The sequence below is a fragment of the Lagenorhynchus albirostris genome, chromosome 19 (genome assembly GCF_949774975.1).
Source record: "Lagenorhynchus albirostris chromosome 19, mLagAlb1.1, whole genome shotgun sequence".
NCBI lineage: Eukaryota > Metazoa > Chordata > Mammalia > Artiodactyla > Delphinidae > Lagenorhynchus > Lagenorhynchus albirostris.
Window position 1 is genome coordinate 41,630,874 of NC_083113.1, and position 21,093 is coordinate 41,651,966.

Below are 21,093 nucleotides of genomic sequence, written 5' to 3' on the forward strand. Positions count from 1 at the left end.
CCAACCAGGAGCCCCGTACCTGAGCTTCTCCATATGACAATCTGGGTGGCCACCCAGCGTACGGTGTGTGTGTGGGGGGAACCCACCTCAACCTCTGCCCCTAGGCTGACTTGCAATGGTCCGGCTCCAGGAGGGCCCGTGGCCCTTGCCATTAAGAAGGTATGCACTAACTCCGCAAAAGCATAAAAAAGTTTATTGGAGCATCACGGCTGGTGGGGCTGTTATTGCTGAGTCGTGGGGGAGGGGGCCGATCCCGCCGGCCCTTAGCGGCCCCTAAAGTGCACTCAGTACGGCGGGGGTGGGGGTGTTGCATAGAGAGTCTGTCCCGCCTTTCCTCCGCCATCCCTGTTTCTTGTCCCAGCTAAGCGGGACCGGCTTCCGGGCCGCCCCGCGCACCGGGATCGCCGCTACTCGGGCTTACGAAAACGGCCGGCGCACGCGCCTGCAGCGCCAGCCCGGCGCTGCCTAGGCGCGTCTGAGCCACTGGAATCTCGTCCATGGACTCGGCTGACGCCGAGTGGTAGGCGCCTGCAGGGCTGGCGTCAGCGGAATCCGACGACGAGCTAGAGCGGCGGCCGGGGGTCCGCGGCCCTATGGGGCCGGAAGGGAACGTGAGACTAGGAGCTGCTACTCACTTAGGGCCCTACCTTTCCCTCCCTCGTAGCTCCCCGAGCAGGATCCGGTCAGGAAGGGGCGCTCACCCGGCAGCCTGGGCAACGGGGCCTCCCGGTCCAAGGTTCTGGAGGTCCGTACCTTATACATGCGCCGCTTCCTTTTTTTCTGCAGAGACAGGGGGAAGCCTGAGTACCCCTTCCCCAGACCTCACATCGCCAAAAGACGCGCAGGAGTGGAGAGGGGTAGAGGCTTCTTTCCCATCCCCTTCCACCTGGGCAGGGGGCCCAGCACAGTCCCCCCCTACCTGGGGTCGGATCCGGGGGGGCAGAGCGAGAGTCTCTGGGGAGGAGGGCGGTGGAGGCTCCACGTGGCCGCGGGTGGCAAGGAACCGGGAGGAGCTGAAGGGGAAGTGGGAGGATAAATCCTGGATGCTGTTGTTCCTTCAAATCCCACCCTGTTGGAGGTCCTAAAATAAGCCTCCCTTCCTAGCTGGAAAGGCGCATTGATCTGTCCCAGGCCATGATAGCCTGGACCAAGACCTGTGCCTTGGCTTTGGCCTAACCCCTTTCTCCCACCTCGATGGCCCTGCCATGCCAATGGGAGATGTGAGGTGGCACTTGCCCAGGTTGCACTCACTTAGCATTCACTGAGGCAGGCCTGGCCTGGCCAGGGGGCTCTGGGCGCACATGGCTGAAGGTCCGCATGTAGAACTCCATCTCCTGGGGAAGATGGAGGTGAGGGAGGCTGGGAGGCCAGGTGTGGGTCCAGGGCCTTCTGGGTCCTGGGCCCACTGTCTTGGATGCAACACCCCCTTACTGGTCACTGTGGGAGGTCTGGGCACAGAGGTCTAGGGCTGTCCTTCAGGCTTCCCAGGTATGCTGGGAAAACCCCAATGCAGAACGAGGCTTAAAACACCTGTGTTTGTACCTTACCCCACCCCCACCATTTTCCTCACTTCATTTAGTCAAACTCCACCTCCTCCAGGAAGCCTCCAGCCTCATGTGTCCAACGTACCCAGTCTAGAGCTGTTCTGGCCAAGTTGGGTTGGGGAGAAGAGGGACTCAGAGAGGCCCTCTCCTGCTCCTGGCTCCTCCCAGGGCTCCAGTCTCTGAACCGATGTTTTTCCCTAGTTGGGAGACTGGGCAGTTCACACACCCGGGTGTGCACCCAAGGCTGTGAGGCTACCTGCAGGAATCCATGGTTCCCTCGGAGCTGAGTCCTCAGAGTACCAGACACAATCTCAGCTGCTGGCGGGGAGTGGGGGGATGAGCAGTCTCCCCAACTTCTACCGGTAAAGGGAAGCAATAGGTGGTGGAAAAAACAGCGCCACAGCCCCACCTGGGACCAGGCGTATGGGTGTTCTCTGTCTTGTTTAGTCGCTGATCCTCACAGTGACCATGGGAGTAGCAGACCCAACCCCTGAAAGTGAAGGGGTCTGAAGCCAGGAGGTAGCAGGGGTGGCCTACGCTTGCACCCCAGCATGCAGCAAGCGCCGAGCCGCACCCAAGAGGACTGCAGGTGAGGAAACAAAAGCCAGGAAAAACAGTCCGAGAAGGGAGCCTGGCGGAGGATATGGGGTGGCTGGGGGTAGGGCACCGGACAGCTGTCGCGACTCGGCAGTCGTTTCCATGGAGACCCGGGCATCCTGACTAATGCAGAGACGACACTGTAACAGGAACACCGTCTCTAAAACAAGCCTATGTTTGGGGGCAACGGCTCCAGAGTGGGGCCCCTCCCACATTCCTGCTCAGGGTGGGGGTGGGGAGGCTGCCTGCTGGATGGCCCTAGCAGATCTGGGGGCCAGAGCCCAGCCAGTCACCGGCTGGCTACACAGAGGCAGAGAATGAACCCTGGGCAAGCCCTGTGCCCAACACCTGCCCAGGCTGGCCCTTTGGGGAGGAGTGTGGGGGTGCCAGCCTGAGCAGAGGAGCCCTGGGGAAGAGGAAGGAGTCAAAGGCCAGTCACAAGGGCTGGGACGCCAAGGGAATCCTTCCCCCACACATTTCCTCTTCACCAGTGTGCACCTAGCACCCCTCCAGGGCCCAGGAGAGAGGCGGCAAAGCCTACCCTGGCGCCCCTGGGTTCTAGAAGTGTAGGGCAGAGGGCAGGGCAGCAGTAGAGGATGGTCTCAGAAGCCTGAGGGGCCAGAATGGGCCAGGAGCCAGGCCCTAGCCAGCTGGGGAAGTATGAGGGTGCCACCAGGGTGTCCCCATTCAAATTCCCCTCCCCCAGCTGTCCCTACAATCCTCCCTCAGAGACATTCAACACTTGCACATTCCTGAATGGTACATGGCACCTCTCAGCCTCAGCTCTCCTCTGCGCGATGGGACAAACACGCCCCTTCTCCCTCTGCCGACGTCTCCCTCAGGTCATTTTCCGATGGTATTAAATGCCCTTGCTGCTGGCACATCTGGCCCCAAAGCCTAAGCAGGCGGTAACTACAGAGCAGGGGTCCTGAGCATTCGAGTCTGGGGATCCCAGGGCCAGCCCTGCCTCAATGGGCACTGGCTGTGAAGCTTGAGAAAGTCTCCTGCCTACCTCTCTGAGCCTCAGTCTCCTCTGTGAAGTGGGGATAGGGATGGTGCCCACTCCCGGGATGGCTGCCACTGTGCTTACATGGGTTCCGTGCCCAGCACCAGGGCAGGTACCCATCAGTGTGGCAGTTGCGGGGGGAGGAGGGGGTCTCCACCAACAGCCATCACTCCCCCAGGCCTACCCAGGCCTGGCAGCCTGGCCCACCCCTGGCGATGAGAACAGGAGAGGTGGGGTCCCAAGCACTCCCCCAATCCACCCACCAGCCTGTGTTTGTGTCCAGTTGCCATGAGGACTTCGGATCCAGGGCTCAGCCTTCCCAACAAGGCCTGCCTGGGCCCCCTGCCTTCCCAGTCCCTGGGGGCTCCAAGGACTGGACCACCCCACCCCCAGCTGCTGACCTCAGGAAGCCAAGGGGCATGGGAATGGGGATAGGCTGATCAACAGCTGGGCTGGCCAGGCCCCGAGCCTGAGCTGGAGGATTCCTGCTTCAGAGTGCAGAGACCTTAACTCTTCCTAGACCCAGCTTGCTTAATCTTTCTTGGCCTCAATCTGTTCATCTGCAACATGGGTACGGTAGCATTACCTGCCTCATGGGCTGTTTCAAGATTTAAATGAGGTAATGGGTATAAGGGCTCAGGGTCACAGGTGGAAAGAACTGATGGCTCTATCCTGGTGACCCAGTCCTTGATCCATCCCTCTCTCTTCTCCTGCGGCCCCAACCTGCCTGCTTCCAGGCTCCCATGTTCTGTGCCCTCCAGCACATGCTTCGAGCCTTTCCCCTGGGGTCGGGGAAACACAGGGCTTCCTCTGGCTGTGCCCACACTTGAGCAAGTAGGCACGTGCTTAGTACAGGCTTGCCCTCGCCTCTGCTGCCTCCAGCACCCCCTACCCCAGCTGCTCTTCCAGGCCCGCTTCCCTTTGCCCTGTCTTGTCACTGGCTACTCGTTGCACGGCCCACCACCCCTCCCACACCCCTTCTCCCACTCCCTCAGCCCTCTGGGCCACTTCTATACCTGAACGGGCCGCATCCTGGGGGGACATGACTCAAGCTCCCTGTGGGCCCCCTTTGCCTCCTGGGGCGGACGATGCTGCACGATGTATTCATAGGTGGTGAGCTTGTGCCACACTGAGGGGGTGAAGAGAGGGCTCAGTGCAATGGAAAAGGAACCCTGGAGTTCAGAAGGTGAGGGAGGGTACCCAACCACAGGCTAAAACCATTGTCCCCATATACACTAAGCCATGGAGTGAGACCAGGTCACCATTAGAGAGCCAGCGCTAGGAAGGGGCATAGTTTCAGGGCTCTACAGCCCAAACTGGGTAACTTCCTCCAGCTTAGGGACTCCCATCCCCTGAAAGGCAGGTGTGGGTATATATGTGGGGGTAGGGGCAAGGGCCACTTACTGAGATAAATGTGGAAGCAGAGCAGGTGGCCGAGCAGGGCTGTGGAGAGCAGGCCCAGAAGGATGAGAAGGGCAGCCAGAGCCAGGATGGCAGGAGCCTGTGTCTCCACAGGGGCAGCAGGCAGGAACACGAACCACACATCTGTGTGATTCTTCAAGACTGCAAGGCACAGGCAGACTGTGCTCAGCCAGGGATGTAACCAGTGACCAGAACATGCCCAGGGTTGGGGGATGGGAGTGGGCCTGGAGCCCACACTGACCTTCAAAGTGGCGGTTGGTACGCAGCTGCATGGGGTTGACAAAGAACTCCACAAAGACATAAGTGGCCACCAGCACGAGGAGCAGGACGCCCAGTAAGGCAGATGCCACACTGTGTAGAAAGAGCCTGGGCCCAGCCGTGGGCAGCTGTCAGCACCCAGGTGCTCCAGCTGGGCAAGGGCCCAGAGCTCAGAAGGGCCGGTGGTTAGGATGGGGAGCTGGGCCTCTGACCCCACAGCCCTGACTCCTCACGAAGCCAAAGCCTTAGGGCAAATGTGAATATAGGCGGCCACCCCCAACAGGCTCCCCACCTTTCCCTGGGCCAGCAGGAGAAAGACTCCAAACCTACCCTCATCGCTCTCAGGCGGAAGCCATCGGGAGCATCACCCTCAGACCAGCACACACACTAACGCACACCAGCGCACAGGTCCCCCAAGTACCCCTATCACCACCCCGCCCCATACACAGGTTCAAGGCCCCTGGCTCGCACAGACACAGGCATCGCCAGGCACCCCTGTGGCCCGGGCCTGGCTCTCACCGGTAGTTCCTCTCGCCCACGCAGTTGTTGAGCCACTTGCAGTGGTGGTCGAAGCCGCACACGCATTTGTTGCAGGCGCTGCAGTGCTTGGAACGAGCACTCCTGCGGTGGGGAGGGGGCACAGCACGGTTGCGGGCTTCTCCCGCCTTTTGCTGCCCGGCCTGGCTGGGGGGTTGCCGGTTCCCCGCCTGGAGCGGGTCACCCACCCGCGCCTAAGCGGAGAGCGGAGCGCGTCAAAGGGGAGCACGCGCGCCCTCTGGCGGGGGGCACTGTGGGGCGGCGCACCCGGAGGAAGCAGCGCTTCTGAAGAGACGGGGTGGGGGTGGGGGCGGGGACGGGAGGTGTACCCAGCGGCGGGAGGAGGTGTAGGCGGCGTTATACTGTCCCGCTCTGGGACAGTGCACCCGGGTGATGGTGGCGTGAAACGAAAACGGAGTTTCCTTTCCAAGCAAGGACCCCCTCTGCCCGGCCAGGGAGCAGAAGAGAGCAAGGCTGCTGGACCCAGGGCCTGCGTTGCTCTTCCTGACATCGCCATTTTTTGAGTCCCTGTTTCTCTGCCAGACTATGGGAATTTTCCTGGCATTCTTCCAGAAAACCCCAGTCTATCTGGGCTAATCCAAAGGGAGCCAAAGGAAGAGGGGTAAGCAGACATCTGGGTGAGCAGTAAGCAGTTCACCGCAGTGGGTCAGGTGAGGTGAGGCTACATTAGGAATGCAAGAGAGTCTCCCTGCCCCAGGGAGGAACCAGGAAAGGCCAAAGGACAGTGGAAGAATAAATTTCGACCCCCTCCCCCAGAACAGAATGGAGCCCTGGAATACGCAGCAACTGCCAGGGCATCCACTGAGGAACAACGCGCTGACTGGTGTCTAGTGAAAGAAAGGATGGTCTGATGCCAAAGTCCTCAGCATCTTAATGCCATTGGCTCTTTCTCTGTCCTGTGGACAGAACCCCTTCAACAGGCTGCTTGGGGCTTAATATTAAAAGTGTGGAGCTAGCCTTGAACCATACTCCCATCCCTGATCCCCTACCTAAGGCTGGGAGACTGGGATCCTCCAGAGAGGGGATTAGGGAGGCAGTCTGGACCAGCCAAGGGGGTATGGGCTCTGTACATTCTGACCCCTCAATGTGACCTGGAGTAAGTCACTTGGCCTCTCTGGGCCTCAGATTCCTCGTGCATAAACAAGGATAGCAGTATTGGCTTCGGGGCCAGGCAGGCTGGGTTGTGAATCTGGCTGCCCAGTAGCCATATGACCAACCTCAGGCCACTCAGCCTTTCTGAGCATTGGACTCTTCCTCCTCTGTGAAGTGAGAAAGATGTTGCCCACTCTGCAGGGTGGTTGTTCATAAGCACTTAGCACATGGTAAGGAGTCAAGTGTTGCTCCCCTCTCTGCCCATACCTGGGAATGCTGGTGAGAGAAGGGGGGTGGTTACTGGTGGAGTTAGTCATCAGAAGTGTTTGTGGCAGGGCCAATTGTCCTACTTTGTTGGAAATGCTATTCCTCATCTTCTGTTTCCAATCACCTTCTCCCTCACCCAGTTCTCTGTCACTCCACTAAGATTCTTGACTGTGTGAAATAAGAGGGTTCTGAGGCTTCAGAATGACTGTAAAGCCTGGGCATGCCCCTGTCTGCCTTCAGCTCCCACTGGCAGTTCCCCGGGCACACTCATCGGCCACACACACCCAGTCCACACGCACTCACACATCCACGTCGCACAAGTTGCAGTGCAGGTCTTCAATGACGTGTGCATGTTGGCTGCGGTTGAAGATGGGCAGGGGCCCAGCATAGCTCTTGTCCCGCACATTGGCATCTGCTGGGTCGATGGAAACAGCAGTCAGGTGCACCACGAGGTGACCAGCAAAGATGGCGCCCATGCACTGGCCCAACAGGTTAAAGACTCACTCCACACTGCCGGCTGAGAGCCCCACTTCTGCTTCCTGTGGCCAGAGAACTGCTCTCTACCTACATGTGACTCCCCAGTGCCGAGACTCTCTGCCTGTGCCACCTCCTACCTGTGCCACCTCATACCTGCGCCCCATATGGAAGAGCAGAGGGGCTATCTGGTAATGGAGCTCACAAGCCAGCACTGCCTGCTGCTGCTGAGGAGACCAACTACAGGGCCCTGGCCTCACTAATCCAGGCCTGGCGTAGGCCCTGGCTGATCTTACCTCAGAATCTGACCTGGTTTCCGATTGTAAATGGTGAAATGAGACTGAAAGAGATCATCCTCTAAAGGTTGAAGGACCCAAAATATAAGTTCTAAGCTTGTTTATCTTGCTTTCACAGGAAGTCAGCTCTGAGAAGAAAGAAGACATCCTCTTCCAGCAGCCAGGCCAGTTGGGGAATCACTTGCAGACAGGGCCTCATATATCCACTGCCTCCCCAGTCTAGAGTCCAGGTACTTGGAGGCCTGGGGCTGAATGTCTGGGATGGCCTAACATGTTCAGGGGCTGGCCAGGGGGCAGCATGGCTAATTCCTGAAACACAGATCTTCCAGGATCTATCGGCTCAGCAGTTGGACCAAATGCTGGACACAGTATGCTGACAACTTACTGCAAAGTGAATGTGTAAAACTTCACTAATAGATTCCACCCAGGCAGCCATCCACCCTCCATCTAGCTATCTGTCGATCCATCCATCCATCCTCTTGCTAGCCAAGTAGACATCAACTCTCCATCACTTATCCTCCATCCATCAGCTGTCCAACCTCCTTTTTTTCTTCCTCTTCCTAGCAGCCAAATTTTCCTACATGTCTGCAGGAGCCAGGCTCCACCCTAATGTGCTATACCAGAGCGGAAAGAGACAATCCCGTGGCCCAACACAACCTCTCTATCCCTACGGCCCTGGCTGTGGGTCAGGCTGTCACCTCTTGCCTGGGTTATTCCATAGTCTCCTGACTCTGCTTCTCATGTCTGCATCCCCTTGAGTACCCTTTACTTGGGTAGTGAGCTCTGAAAAGCTTAAACCTAAAGCCTTGCCTGCTTAAACTCCTGCAGTGGCTCTCAAGCTAAAGTTTACTCTTCAGCTCAGTGTTCACGGCCCCTTTTCCTCTGGATCCTCTCAAATCTCTCTGGTATCACCAACCACTACTCCTTACCATTCCAGGCTCTCTTCAGACACACTGAATGTGGGCAAACATTTAGTTTCCTGCCTGCTCCAACACTTCTTCCCTCCCCCCCCACCCCACTGGTTCATTCATTCAGCTATTTACTGAGGTCTTTCTCTATGCCAGGCACTGAGGATATGGCAGGAGCAAGACAGACTTTGTCCCTAGCCCCAAGGAGCCTACAGTCTGGCAGAAAACACAGAGTAGGTTGATTGCAATAACGAAAGTTCAGGGGACTATGTGAGTTTGTAACTGGGTGACCTCATCTAGTCTGAAGGGGTCTGGAAAGTTTCCCTGAGGAAGTATCATCTCAGCTGAGACTTAGAGAGAAACAGATAACAGGAACATGGCAGGTAATATAAAGAGGAAAGGGGGCCTGCCTGGGTACTGGGAACAAGCAGAGTCCCAACTAGATGTGTGGTTCCAGCTCAGCCTATTGGTGCCATGCAAGAAAGAGAGCCCATGTCACCAAATTCCGGCTTTTCAGAAGGAACCAGAAATATGGATTTGTGTCCGGATATATGAGGCGTCTCATTTTTTAAATGCTGACAAGGAAATAAATAATTTTTTAAATGTACTTGCCAAAGAAATACTTAAGATATGTCAATTTTGTGTGTTCGTTATCCCTCAATTAAAAAAAAAAAATCTGTAGGCCAAACTGGCCCATGAGCTGCTAGGTCTTCTAACTTAGCTGGGTATTGGGGTGGAGAGAGAGGCTAGGAGCTTCCAGGCAGAGATCAGTGTTGTTGCAACAGAGAACAACAGAGGAAATAAAATAAGAAGATGCTGGAGAGATAAGCAGAGTCCAGAATGTGGAGAGCCATGATGATCTTGAACCTTAAGGCAGGAAGAAGCTATTAGAGGGTGTTAAGCTGGGGAGTAACTTTATCATATTTGTTTTTTGAAAGGGCACTCTGGCTGCAGGGATAGAGATGGACTGGCCGGGGTGAGAGCATGTGTGGGGAGACCTGTTTGGAAACAAAATGGTCATCTAGGTAAAAGAGGCAGATGGCAGTGGGGAGAAAAGAGGGCAAATACAATAGATTTTTAGGAGGCAAAATCAACAGGACTTGATGACTGACTGGATATAGGTGATAAGGAAAGGGGCGGAGAACCAAGAGTACCTAGAGAGGCCAGGAAGAGGGAAGGAGGGGAGCTGAGAGCAACAGGTGGGTACATCTGGGTGGTGATGTTGGTCTACGTGGCCCTCCTCCTGCACCCACAGTCTGCTGTATGAATCCCTACCCCCATACTTACCATGTGATGATCTCCAATCTACAAGGCTTTCCTCCTGTTGGAAGCGGAACACCTAGAGCTGGGGCCCTGTTTTACCCATCTTTGCAACCCTAGGGCCCAGGCAAGTTCTAGGTGCAAGGTGAGTGCTTGGTATACACCCCTACCCTACCTCATTCTGCAGGGACCCCTGAGGGAGCCTGCAGAAGGAAGATAGCTTTGATGGGAGGACAGAGAACCATTCAGGCCTGGAAATGGGAGTGCCAAACCAGGTGGTTCTAAGAGCCTCCAGCATTGCCCAAAGCAATAAATATGGGGAGGACAAAACCCTCAAACCATCCCACTGCCTCAGAGTCAGACTGCCTGAGCAGTCCTTCTGGCCTCACTGGGTAGCAATTGTGTGACCTCAGGAAGTCATTTAATCTCTCTGAGGGCTTCCCTGGTGGCACAGTGGTTAAGAATCCGCCTGCCAAGGCAGGGGACACAGGTTCGAGCCCTGGGCCGGGAAGATCCCACATGCTGCGGAGCAACTAAGTGCCACAACTACTGAGCCTGCGCTCTAGAGCCTGCAAGCCACAACTACTGAGCCCACGCACCACAACTACTGAAGCCTGAGCGCCTAGAGCCCATGCTCCACAACAAGAGAAGCCACCGCATGAGAAGCCCTCGCACCGCAATGAAGAGTAGCCCCCGCTCGCCGCAACCAGAGGAAAGCCCACGTGCAGCAACAAAGACCCAACACAGCCAAAAATAAAATAAATAAAAATTAAAAAAAAAACTTTATAATCTCTCTGAGCCCCAATTTCTTTTATGAAAGTGGGGAGAACACCTTCCTTACAGATTATTATGAGAGTTGAACAAGATCATCCATGTATAGGGGTTGGCACAGTGCCTGGCACATATAAGTGCTCAATAAATGCTAGTTATTCTTGGTTACTGTTATTTGCTCTGATTCTGCTCACTCCAAAACATGTGGTTATAATCTGGCTTCCCAGGTACACTGATGGCAGAAAGCCAGGTAGTCCTGAGTGAGTGGTGTACCCATTCTGGATCATGGGAGGAATGTTCCATGAAGCATTCTACTTAAGAGCACTGACTAAGCCCTGCTGGTCACCTCAGAGAAAGTCTAGTTTTCACGTACAAAGTTGATGACTAGGCCCTGGGCCCCAGTGAACCAGGAAGCCCCTCAGTGACACTGCTGGCATCGGAGACCAACAACCTTCTCTCGAGTCTTTCTCCACCCACCTGCCCTGGCTACCCACCAGCCAGGGGCTCTATGGTTTCCCAAGCGAGCATGCTCACATTCATGGCTCGTATGTTCTGGTGCTCACACACACACATCCTTGTGTGCTCCTTGTCCCCTGCCTGGGAAGCAGGCAGGACTCCTCCTGTCAGAGAGAGGAGGAGGCTAAGATGCGGAGAGCTGGCAGAAGCTGCTCAGCCTTGTGCAGCTCTGAAAGGGCTGAGGTGAAGGGTGCTGACTCTACGCCTGAGACTTTCAAATTCATCCCTGCTAACTCCTTTAGCTCACCCTAGGCCACCTTCTGCCAGAGGCCCACAGAATCATCTCCATGAAGCACACACACCAAGGCACACTCTCATGGGCACCCTCTGGCCTGGGGCACATGGCCACATGCTGCCCCTCTACCGCCCAGACTTGCAGCCACATCCTCTGCTCCTGGGGGTTGTGGCCAGGGCTGGGGCAGTCACATCACTAAGTTCAGGCAAGTTCATATTTGTCACAAGTCCCAGGAGCTTCCAGGGCATATTTGTCCCTCCTCTTGTCAATTCAACCTTACCCTAAAAGAGTCTGATTTATAAAATCGATGAGCTCCTAAACAGTCCTGGGTACAGCATAATAATCTCTGTAAATAAAACCATATTTTAAATGTACCAGGAAACTTACCATGTAAAGGAATTCTACCATTATTCTTTCCAAAAAGTGAAAAATTATTTCATAAATGGAATAAGGTACTCTCTTTTATCCCTTGTTGAGCTCTGGACACAATTAGCTTAAAGAGAGCTTTAAGGTTCTCTTCTGTAATTGCTCTCGTGGTACCTCAGTTGATGAGGTTCCCATCTGTGTGGGGCTTTCAACGCTCCAAGGTTCGTTAGGCCTGTTCCCTCACCCAATCAGGCAGAGGGGTCAGATGGGGGTTGGAGGCCAGGCAGGTAGGCAACTGGTCCCCCCAGGCAGAGACAGGGCCGATTTGCACTCTCTGAGGCTGTGGAACCCAGCTTCAGGCCTCGCCCATGTCCCTCCATCCATTGTCCCCACTCCTCTATGTACCAGTCCCACACTTTCCCAAGGATACAGCATAGCCAGCAGGCACCCAGTGGTGAGGCAGGAGGGGAACAAGGACCCCAAAGCCAATCACAGCAAAGAAGAGGTACAGCAGCCAGGCCACAATCTGGAGCGGGTGAGGGGGCCAGCTCCACCCATTCCGGCGGGACCGCTGGCCCTGCAGCTCCGGGGAGGGTCCGCTGGCCTGTGCAGGTGCTGTCCACACATTCTTCTCAGGGGCTGTCTTGTTAGAGGGCTTGTTGCAGATGTTCATCTCCAGAGGGAGAAAGGGTAGAAAGATCATTAGCCTGAGGAGGCCCAGGCTGGAGCCCAGAGCCCCGTGCCTGCAGTCAGGTTTCAGCAGGAGGGGCAGGCTAGTATGTGAAGCCATCTCCAGCTACTCTGCAGGGGAATCCGGGGCCCTAGCATGAGGAGCCTGGCAGTGAGGGAGGATGGCAGTAGAGTGCTAGTCTCAAAGCCCCAGAGCAAGTTCTGGCCCCAGTCCTAGCCAGGACAAGGTAGGAAGTTCCAGGGTTTATTCAGCTCACAGTGTGACTGCCTGTTATTCTGCTCTGTCTCCACAGCCATCAGAGTTAAACCCAATAAGACATGTTCTCATCTGGTAACAATATCAGGCTGAGGCCAGAGCGATGAGAACACATGCTGATTCTGTCAGGATTAGTCACCTCTGTCCTGAGGCCCAAATGCAAGTGTCAGAGAGGGCCCCGTTACACTTTGCTTAGGGAAACAGGGAGTGGAGGTGTTCAAAAGAGGGACCTGGCCTCTGCCCCTCAGCAAGCATGTAATCCCTTTAAGGACTAGGGGACCCTGAACCATGTCCCCTGTGCCTCAGATAAGCTACCTGGGGCTTCTTGGCTGGAGAGAAGCCAGCACACAAGAGAGGGGAGGAATCCTCATTGGTTCCCTCCAGCAGTGGAAATGACCATGTTTCTCTAAGTAAATGTGGGCCTGGTACAGTGAGAACAAAAAGGTGAACTGATGCCTTTGACTCACTTGAGGGAGTTCGGGGAAAGACAGGCCTTGGTCAGAGCCAAACCACCAGATGGCAGCACTCTTTACCCCCATCCCACCATCGCTCAGCCCAGGAGCTGACTCAGTGCTCAAAGATACATGCAGGGCAGACGGGTAGGCCTGTCATTACAGGAGAAAGAGCCCAACCCCAGTATCTTCTGGGCCTGAGGTGGGACCAGAGCCTGGGCAGGCAGTGCCCCACCTGGGTAGACAGGCCAATTCGGAGCTCTTGGTGGGAAGGTCAAGAGCTGCAGAAAAAACCCTGGCAGCTGGACTCTCCTTTCAGGAGTCCATGCCTGTTGGCCAGGGAGTCTGACTAAGCCAAAGGGTATGGCAGACCCTGCTCAGCACATCTGCCTTGAACACCTTCCTCACTTCTAAACCCAACAAAATGTGACCTGACCTTCAGAGCCCACTGCAAGCATCACCTCATCCAGGAAGCTTTCCCTGATGTCCCAAGTTAGTCAGGGGGCCCTCACGCTCAGTCTTTATTGGGCAAGTCACTTTGCTGTTTGGAACACTTTGCCATCTCCATGTCTGCCCCCCTGTTATGCCAGCTCCCCCTAAGGGCAGCAAAGGTACTGTGATTCATTCACCTCTGTTCCCCACAACCCCTCCCCCAAGCACCCAGAACATACCTTGTACATAGTTGGTTCTCAGTAAATGTTTTCTGACTTGAAAACATCTGAAATAAAAGGAAATGCGGGCACGGTAAATGATGAGGAATCCTGACTCACCCAAAGCCATCTGGGCCGTTCTGCCCTGTCTTCAAGCTGCACAGTCGCCAGGCACCCGTACCCCCACCCCCACCCCACGCCAGCCCCATGGCTGTTACCCTAGCTACCAGACACTCACACTCAGCCACTCTGCCCTTCATCCCACCTGAGGCCCAGAGCCTCCTGTAAACCAAACTTGGAGAGTCTGAGTAGCCTCATCACAAAGCTAAATGGAGTGACCCTAGTTTTCTCCCAGGGACTCCACTGGAATTCTTTGGTCACTTGCTTTGTCTTCAGTAAAAAGCAATGAAAGGTGAAAAAAGAGCCCCAGCTTTGGAGGAAACAGATCTAGGTTCAAGTCCTGGTTCTTCACTTACTAGCTGAGTGGCTTGAGTTTCTTCATCTGAAAAACAGGGGTAGGGATGCCTACCTAGGGCTGTATATAGATCAGCAAAACTGTAGGTAAAGCGTTGACACATAAATGTTCCCTAAATGGTAGATGTTATGATTACCCTTAAAATAGCCCTCTGGGGTGTCCTCATCTCTCCAGACTGAGGAGGCTACTGCATCTGATATTCTGTGAGGTTTTATGAGGTTATGCCCAAAGTGATGGGGTTGGTTCAAGTCGCTTTCTTAAGTTAGTAGTCCCAAGGAACACATTGTCATAAGAGCTGGGCCACTGGATTGCCATTCTAAACTTCTCAGCTTTGATCAAAGATGACAAAGATGATCAAAAAGCTGGCCTCACTTTATTTGGAATGTCCCCAGAGGTGGCAAATCTTTGTCCTTGATTTTTGGAAACAAAGATCATCTGGTCAAGCCCAGTGTATACAGTTGAGCTGGGCAGTTCTGCTCAGGAGGACAAATCCCTGTGGCTTCCACATAGGTTCTCCAGCCATGTCACCAGGGCAACTTCTTTGAAGGGAACCCATTAATTGGGATTCCTAAGTCCTGACTTTCTCTTTGCCATCCTCACACCTGAATAACCCAACACCTTGAGGTAGTTTATAAAGAAAGAAGCAGAGGTACATGGCTGGCTGACAGGTCCTCACTGCCAGAGTGGGCTGGCTGTGGCCACAGGCACCCCCAGTGCTGCTGCATCCCTGACACCTGAGGCAGGAGGAGTCACCACCTGAGGCCAGGGGCCTACCACAAACAGCCTTAGGGGTTGCTCTGATACCGAACCCCAGTACCCTTGGCCCAGAGAGGTACCACTTGTATGAGACCATGGATGAGGGGATGGTGCTGTTGGGTGTAAGTCCCTTGCAGGGGTGGCAGCCTGGTACCATGCCACCTGCAACAAAAGCCTGAAACAACCAACTCTTAACTGATGATATTTTCCCTTGTGGAGTTGGTGGCCACAAATTCTTTTGGCCCCCAAAATTTTGATTAAAAGGGCTTGGAGGTAGGAGAGAATCCAAGATGAGGCTTCAAGCATGGATGGGACCAGGCACTGTCACCAGACCCAGGGACTTCTCTGGCTGTCCTACCCCTCTCAGCACTTCCCTAGGAGACCAGATTAAAAGATGCGCGGTTCTGCTACCAGACAACATGGCCAGCTTGTGCACTCATGCCTTGGCCCAGTCAGTGCTTATTGCGGTCCAGCCCCCTTGTGCGTTAAAGATGAGACCATGTTCCTGCCCTCAGGGGCTTGCTTTCTGGGGGCCCAGACAGATTTCAGGGAAGTGGGTGAATGGGTATTCTGGCAGCCCTGCAAGGGCCAGCCATTCAGTATGACAGAACACAGAGTGGGTGGGTTTGGGGTCAGAGAGCAAGATCCACAGAGAGAGAGAGAGAGATGAGCCCTGGGAAGTTGCAGGGTCAGATCCTAGGTTGAAACCAAGTGCCCCTAAAACCAAGTTCCCTAACCAAGATTATGATTAATCTCTCTATCCAAAACTTTATTCCCGTTCAAGTCACCTCTGACCTCAATCCTGTGCTAACTGAACACTAAACAACCAGAGTCACATGACTAAAACTGCTGTTGTCGATGACATCGTTAATGTACTAAAATTGCTACTATAGATGTCATCATTAATGTACAAACTCAGGTTGTTTCTCCAGGGCAAGATGAGCTAACAGATCCCTGAGCCATGGACCACCTGGCCAAAGAATCATAAACCAGAGACATTCTGACTCCTGAAACTACAATTAAGAAATGTCACAAAAATGTCACAGGACGATGATTAATCCCAGCCTCTTTGTTCTCCTCCCTCCCCCCACCAAAAAAAAAAAAAGAAAATTCTAACTCAAAGACCAAGCTGGAGTGGACCTGAGACATGTCTCCCACTCCCTTTGCTTGGCATCCTGCAGTAAACACTGTACTTGCCTTCACCACAGCCTGGTGTCAGCAGATTGGCTTTGCTACGTGTTGGACAAGCAGATCCGACTTTGGTTCAGTAACAAGGTGATCACAGGAGGCCAGGTGAGTAAGTTTAGGCACTGTTGAAAGAGCCACAGGGAATCACAGAAAGTTTAAACAGGGGAGTTGACATAAAGGTGATGGGTGTTTTTAGAAAGCTTTCTATTCACACTGGGAAGGAGGGCATGAGCAAGAAGCGAAAAGGCATGGGGGGTGGTGACACCACAGCAGGCTGGCCTAGGGAGGGCAGCAGCCCAGCAGCCCTGTGTACTGGGAGGAGTTGGGTGAGAAGTGGGGGTCAAGCCCACAAGCTCCCTGATGCCCTGCTGCATCTTTGGTGGGCTGAGAGGTATGTGGACCTTGACAAAAGATTCTCAAGTACCTTCTGCTGCCACGAACAAACAACAGAGTTAAGCTGGTGGAGACAGAAAGAAGACAAGAGCAAAGAGGCCCCGTGGAGTGTTAGGCCAAAGGTAGCCACTGCCCTGGTAAGCCAAGGGCCCACCTGGCTTCTGAGGCAGGCTGGAAGGCCTGTGCAGGTCCCTCCCTGTCCCAACAAGGGGAAGGCCATTGCTAGGATGACAATAATCTATGTTAACATTGACTTGCTAAAAGTCTAAAATAGCATTTTCCAAATAAGGTTAGGCTACCTTAATTTATATGCCTAATTTAAGTGAGGAAAATCTTACCATTTCAGGTTCTCATTATGAACTACAGAATAGTTACCTGACTGGTCCACTTCCCACTTGCCCACCTCTACTCTCACCAAAAAAAAATATTTAGGAATGTTGTTCTGAGATTCATGAACAGCATTGTAAAAGAACCAGACTGAGGTGAAAAGTACCAGCCCTGGAGAGGCTGTAGGCATCCCTGCATTTCTGCAAGATGTCTGAGAATTTCAGGAAAGAATCTACTTAGTTACCAGAGGGTTTGTTGGTAGAGGCCACAGAACTGGGAAGGTACAGTGATGGGGTCAGAAGAGAGGTGACAGGGCTGATGTGGGGGCTTGGAGGGCCTGGGGATCTGAGTTACCAACAGGGAGAAACAGGTTGGAACCAGGGAAGAGGGCTAGGCCTGGAGACATAGCCTGGTTCTGGTCCCTGCGTTGCCACTCACAGATTGAGGAACCTGGTGGGCAAATTTCACAAAGCCATCTCTTTGGATCTCTCCTTTATTTATTTTTCAAAAAGGTTAGCTGGAAAGCAATTTGGTAATGTCTACCAAACTGGAGAACACATATACCCTTGAGCCACGACATTCCATTTGTAGGTATTTATCTTATACATATGCTCATAAAGTGCACAAAGATTCATTGCAGTCTTATTTGTAATAATAAAGGACAAAAAACAATATAAACAAATATATGGCACATGCACACAATGGAATGCTATATAACACCAAAAATAATGAGGGATGAAATGACTTTTGATACACAGGTAAGCAGAAAAGCAAGATGTGGGACAGTTGTAGAGTGTGCTGCGAGTGAGTGAAAACCAAGGTGGATGGATAGACATCTATGTTCCTATATGCACAGATTCTCTCTGGAAAGAAATGCAAGAAAGCAAACATAGGGATAGCCTGTGAGAAGGTGATCCAGTGGCTGGGGATGAGAGAGATTTGCTTCTACTATGTACTCCTTGGTGCTGTTTGGATTTTTTTTTTTTTTTTTTTTACCATGTGCATGTACTACTTTTGAAAAAAAAAATACATCAAATAAATAACTGAAGGGTGTCATCTCTTACCCTCCTGGCCCCAGTGGGCTGCCATGTGGACCAAATGTGCTCGTGTGATCTAGAGCCCAGTACTGCGCCAGGCAAACAAGGAAATCTTGCCTAACAACCATGCAACAAAAGAGCACTCAGTTTTAGTTCAATGCTTTCTCACTCTCGGAAGAAGTCCTGAGTTGTTCAGCTGAAGAGCTCCCTGTGAGCTGTTAGGGCTTTTGTTAAAGCTGGAATCAGACAACCAGGCAGCACAACAGAGGAGCAGCTGGGCAGGACCTTGTTCCAGTTCTCAGCTGAAGGTCAGCTCAGCTCCCCATGACTCCAGAACCCAAAGGGAAGGTGCATGCCACAGGAAGGTTTCATTCCCAACCATCTTTTCTTTTAGCTAGAGGATTTATGGTTGCTGTGTGTGTGATTTTCTATGGATACTTCAAAACAAGTTTTCTGGTTTTTTCCCAGGATCTACTTTTAAACCCATTTTCACTGAGATTTAACAGATGCCCAATTTAACCATCTAAGGGAGGGGCTGGAAAGAAAATGCTGCATGGTGCACACTGTTTTACAGCACAAAATGTCATTTATAAAAGAACTTTCAAGGGGCAAGTACTTTGTTTATTAGAATTACCCACAGGTGCCAAAGAAGTCTCTGGACTTAAGATTCTGGGAAGTGGCTAGTTTGACTAAGAGATACACATCACAACAACTCCCAGAAAATGAATTGGAACCTCAAGCCTTTCTCATAGACCTCTCTCGTCATTGGTCTCATATGTGGCTGGGCTCCTCACATCAACAACACGCAGAAGTCTGATGCTAGGGCAGGAAAAGCTTGAAACCTCAGTCATTCCTGAGCTGACGTGGTCTGCAGACATTTCCTGTGCCATTCTCTTCCTGAAGCAACCACTGCAAACTATTTGGGATTCAAGTTAAGCCAAGGAAAGAGGACAAGAAGAAGGGAGCAACTTGGAGCTGAAACAAGGCCAGTGAGCAGAGGCAAGCATTTTTGATTTTAACCAGGAAATCAACTCCCATGATGGTAGAAGCAAGCCTTGAGGAACACCCACCAAGAAACCGTCATTAAGAACAAAGTTGTGACAGAACAGATAAGTAAGAAAAACAAAAGAAAAAAACCTGGCTAATTAAGTACCAATGTTGCTTTTATTGAATCTCATGGTGATTATCTGTTTACAAACCCACCTCCCACTGTGAACCACCAGTTCCACAAAAACAGGGACCACCCCTCACCCATCTCTTAATCCAGTTCTCCTTCACGAAAGGAAGTTAAGCCACTTCTTACCATTTCTGTTGCCATCACCCTAATCCAAGCCCCAGTCATTGCTCCCCTACGGTATTTCAACAATAACAATAACCATCACTAGCATTTAGAGGGCATTTATTCTGTGCTAGGCACTGCTTTAAGTGTTTTGATGGAATTCACTTATTAAACTCTCACAACTCTCTGAGGTAGGTCCTATCATTTCAAATTGTTCTCATAGGCCTCTCTAGTCATTGGTCTCAGATGCCGATGGCCCCTCACTTTTTCCCTCATAAACAACATGCAGAACAATATGCCCCTTTCACAGATGAGGACACTGAGTCTCAGAGAGACTAAGTAAATTCTAGGAGGCACAGCTAGACTGGCAGAACTAGGATTGCCCTCAACTGACTTCCTGGTGTGCCCTGTCACAATCACACTGCTCACCTCACCAGAGTGAGATGAGCTTTTCAAAACTTGAAATTCATCAAAACTCCTCAATGGTTCCCTTCTCCTGCTAGGATAAAGTTGAAACTGCCACCGCATCCTTCAAGGCTCCCCTCATGCTTGCTGTTCCTCTGGACCTGCTCCCTCCAGATCTTTGCATTTGCTTTTGCCTCTTCCAGAAACACCGTGACCCTGATCACAATGCTGGCTCCTTTTCAACCTTCAGCTCTTGGCTTAAATGTCACATGATAGAGCGGACCCTCCCTCACCACCTCCCTTCATTTCAGCACCAGAGCATTTAACCCGACCTGAAATCACTTTAGTCGTGTATCTGGCGCCTGCTCCCCGCACCCCCCGCCACGCCCCTTCTTAACACTGCGGGTTCTGGAGAACCGCGGCGTCCTCTCTGGAGCCCTCCGTGGCCCCGCGCCTGGCAAAAAGCCTGGCACACAGCAGACGGTCAATGCAAATCTGTGAACCGGATGAATGCTAGAAGGAAGCCGGGCGCTCTGCCCGGTACCTGGAGCCCAGGCCGCGGGATCTAGGCGCAGAGCTCGGCCGGGCGGCGGCAGCTCTGGCCCCGTGGCTCAGGCCAGGCTTCGAGATGAGAACTGCAGCGGGGGCTCCTCACCTGCGCGTCGTCCACCGAGCCAGGTCGGCCTTGCCAAGGTCACTCAGCGGCTCAGCCCCCACGCCTGGCCGTCCACCCACCCCAGGGCGGCGGCTCTTCAGACTCTCGCAGCGGAGACGGTCCCCGAGACCCGGAGGCGGTGCGCCCCGGATCGGGGCCCCATCCCGGGCCGCTCGGGGGAGGTTAGGCCCGCAAGACCTCCGGCTCCGGCTCGAGCGGGCTGGCTGTACCGCGGGGCGAGGCTGAGACGGGCTGGGCCTAGTCCGGCGCGGGCCCGTTCCCCTGGCAACGGCGCGGGCTACGGCGCCCCACAGCGGCCAAACCGCGCTGCGTCACGTCGCCCCGGGCACCCTGGCTCCGGGCGGGGCTCACCAGGGACCCCCTGGCGTCCTAGCCCAACCATTCTCCGTTCCTTTCCAACATTTCGTCTCAAAAACCCACTTTCCCCACCCCCAATCCACAGCTTGTCTTCTCGAAATCCTAACTTGTCCCAGAGGTGTTCCCCTCCAGTTTCCCCCCTGAGCCCACCACTCTCAGGGAGACCCTCAGTCAGCCTGCACACTTTTTAATGAGTATGTGCTGGGCACTGGACATACCATGGGGAACACCCACGAGATCCCTGTCCTTCAGGGAGATTACAGGCTAAGGGGAAGACAGATCTAGAGACAAATAAATACAGTATACATATTGTGGCCCATAATATAAAGTGTGAAGTATAAGAGCTCAAAATATCTCCTTTCTGGGACTTCCCTGGCAGTCCAGTGGTTAGGACTCTGCGCTCTCACTGTCAATGGCCTGGGTTCCATTTCTAGTCGGGTTCAATCCCTGGTCCTGTTCAATCTCTGGTCGGGGAACTAAGGTCCCACAAGACCCACGGTGCAGCCAAATAATAGTAGTTGTAGTAATAATAACATCTTCTTTCTTTATTTCCTTTATTTATTTATAAATTTATTTATTTAT

The 21,093-nt window shown here is 53.3% G+C and overlaps 1 protein-coding gene across 14 annotated transcripts; it reads right to left on the reverse strand.

Annotated features, from left to right (window-relative positions):
• Window positions 1–171: 171 nt before the first annotated feature.
• Window positions 172–20,408, reverse strand: ZDHHC1 (zinc finger DHHC-type containing 1). 14 transcript variants are annotated; one of them, XM_060131863.1, is made up of 14 exons: window positions 20,134–20,408; window positions 16,047–16,159; window positions 13,640–13,686; window positions 12,001–12,243; window positions 7,048–7,223; window positions 6,603–6,753; window positions 5,347–5,558; window positions 4,811–4,935; window positions 4,552–4,728; window positions 4,164–4,276; window positions 1,252–1,334; window positions 920–1,013; window positions 702–780; window positions 172–591 (listed from the first exon to the last, which is right to left on the reverse strand). In XM_060131863.1, the coding sequence occupies exons 3-14, from the start codon at window positions 13,646–13,648 to the stop codon at window positions 362–364; spliced, it is 1,692 nt and encodes a 563-aa protein (XP_059987846.1). In that variant the 5' UTR covers window positions 13,649–13,686; window positions 16,047–16,159; window positions 20,134–20,408; the 3' UTR covers window positions 172–361. The 14 variants fall into 14 exon arrangements, 11 of the variants coding, with proteins under 11 accessions (XP_059987846.1, XP_059987845.1, XP_059987847.1 ...); XM_060131862.1 differs by lacking the exon at window positions 16,047–16,159; XM_060131864.1 differs by lacking the exon at window positions 16,047–16,159 and having other exon boundaries at window positions 4,552–4,710; window positions 20,134–20,407.
• Window positions 20,409–21,093: the final 685 nt, after the last annotated feature.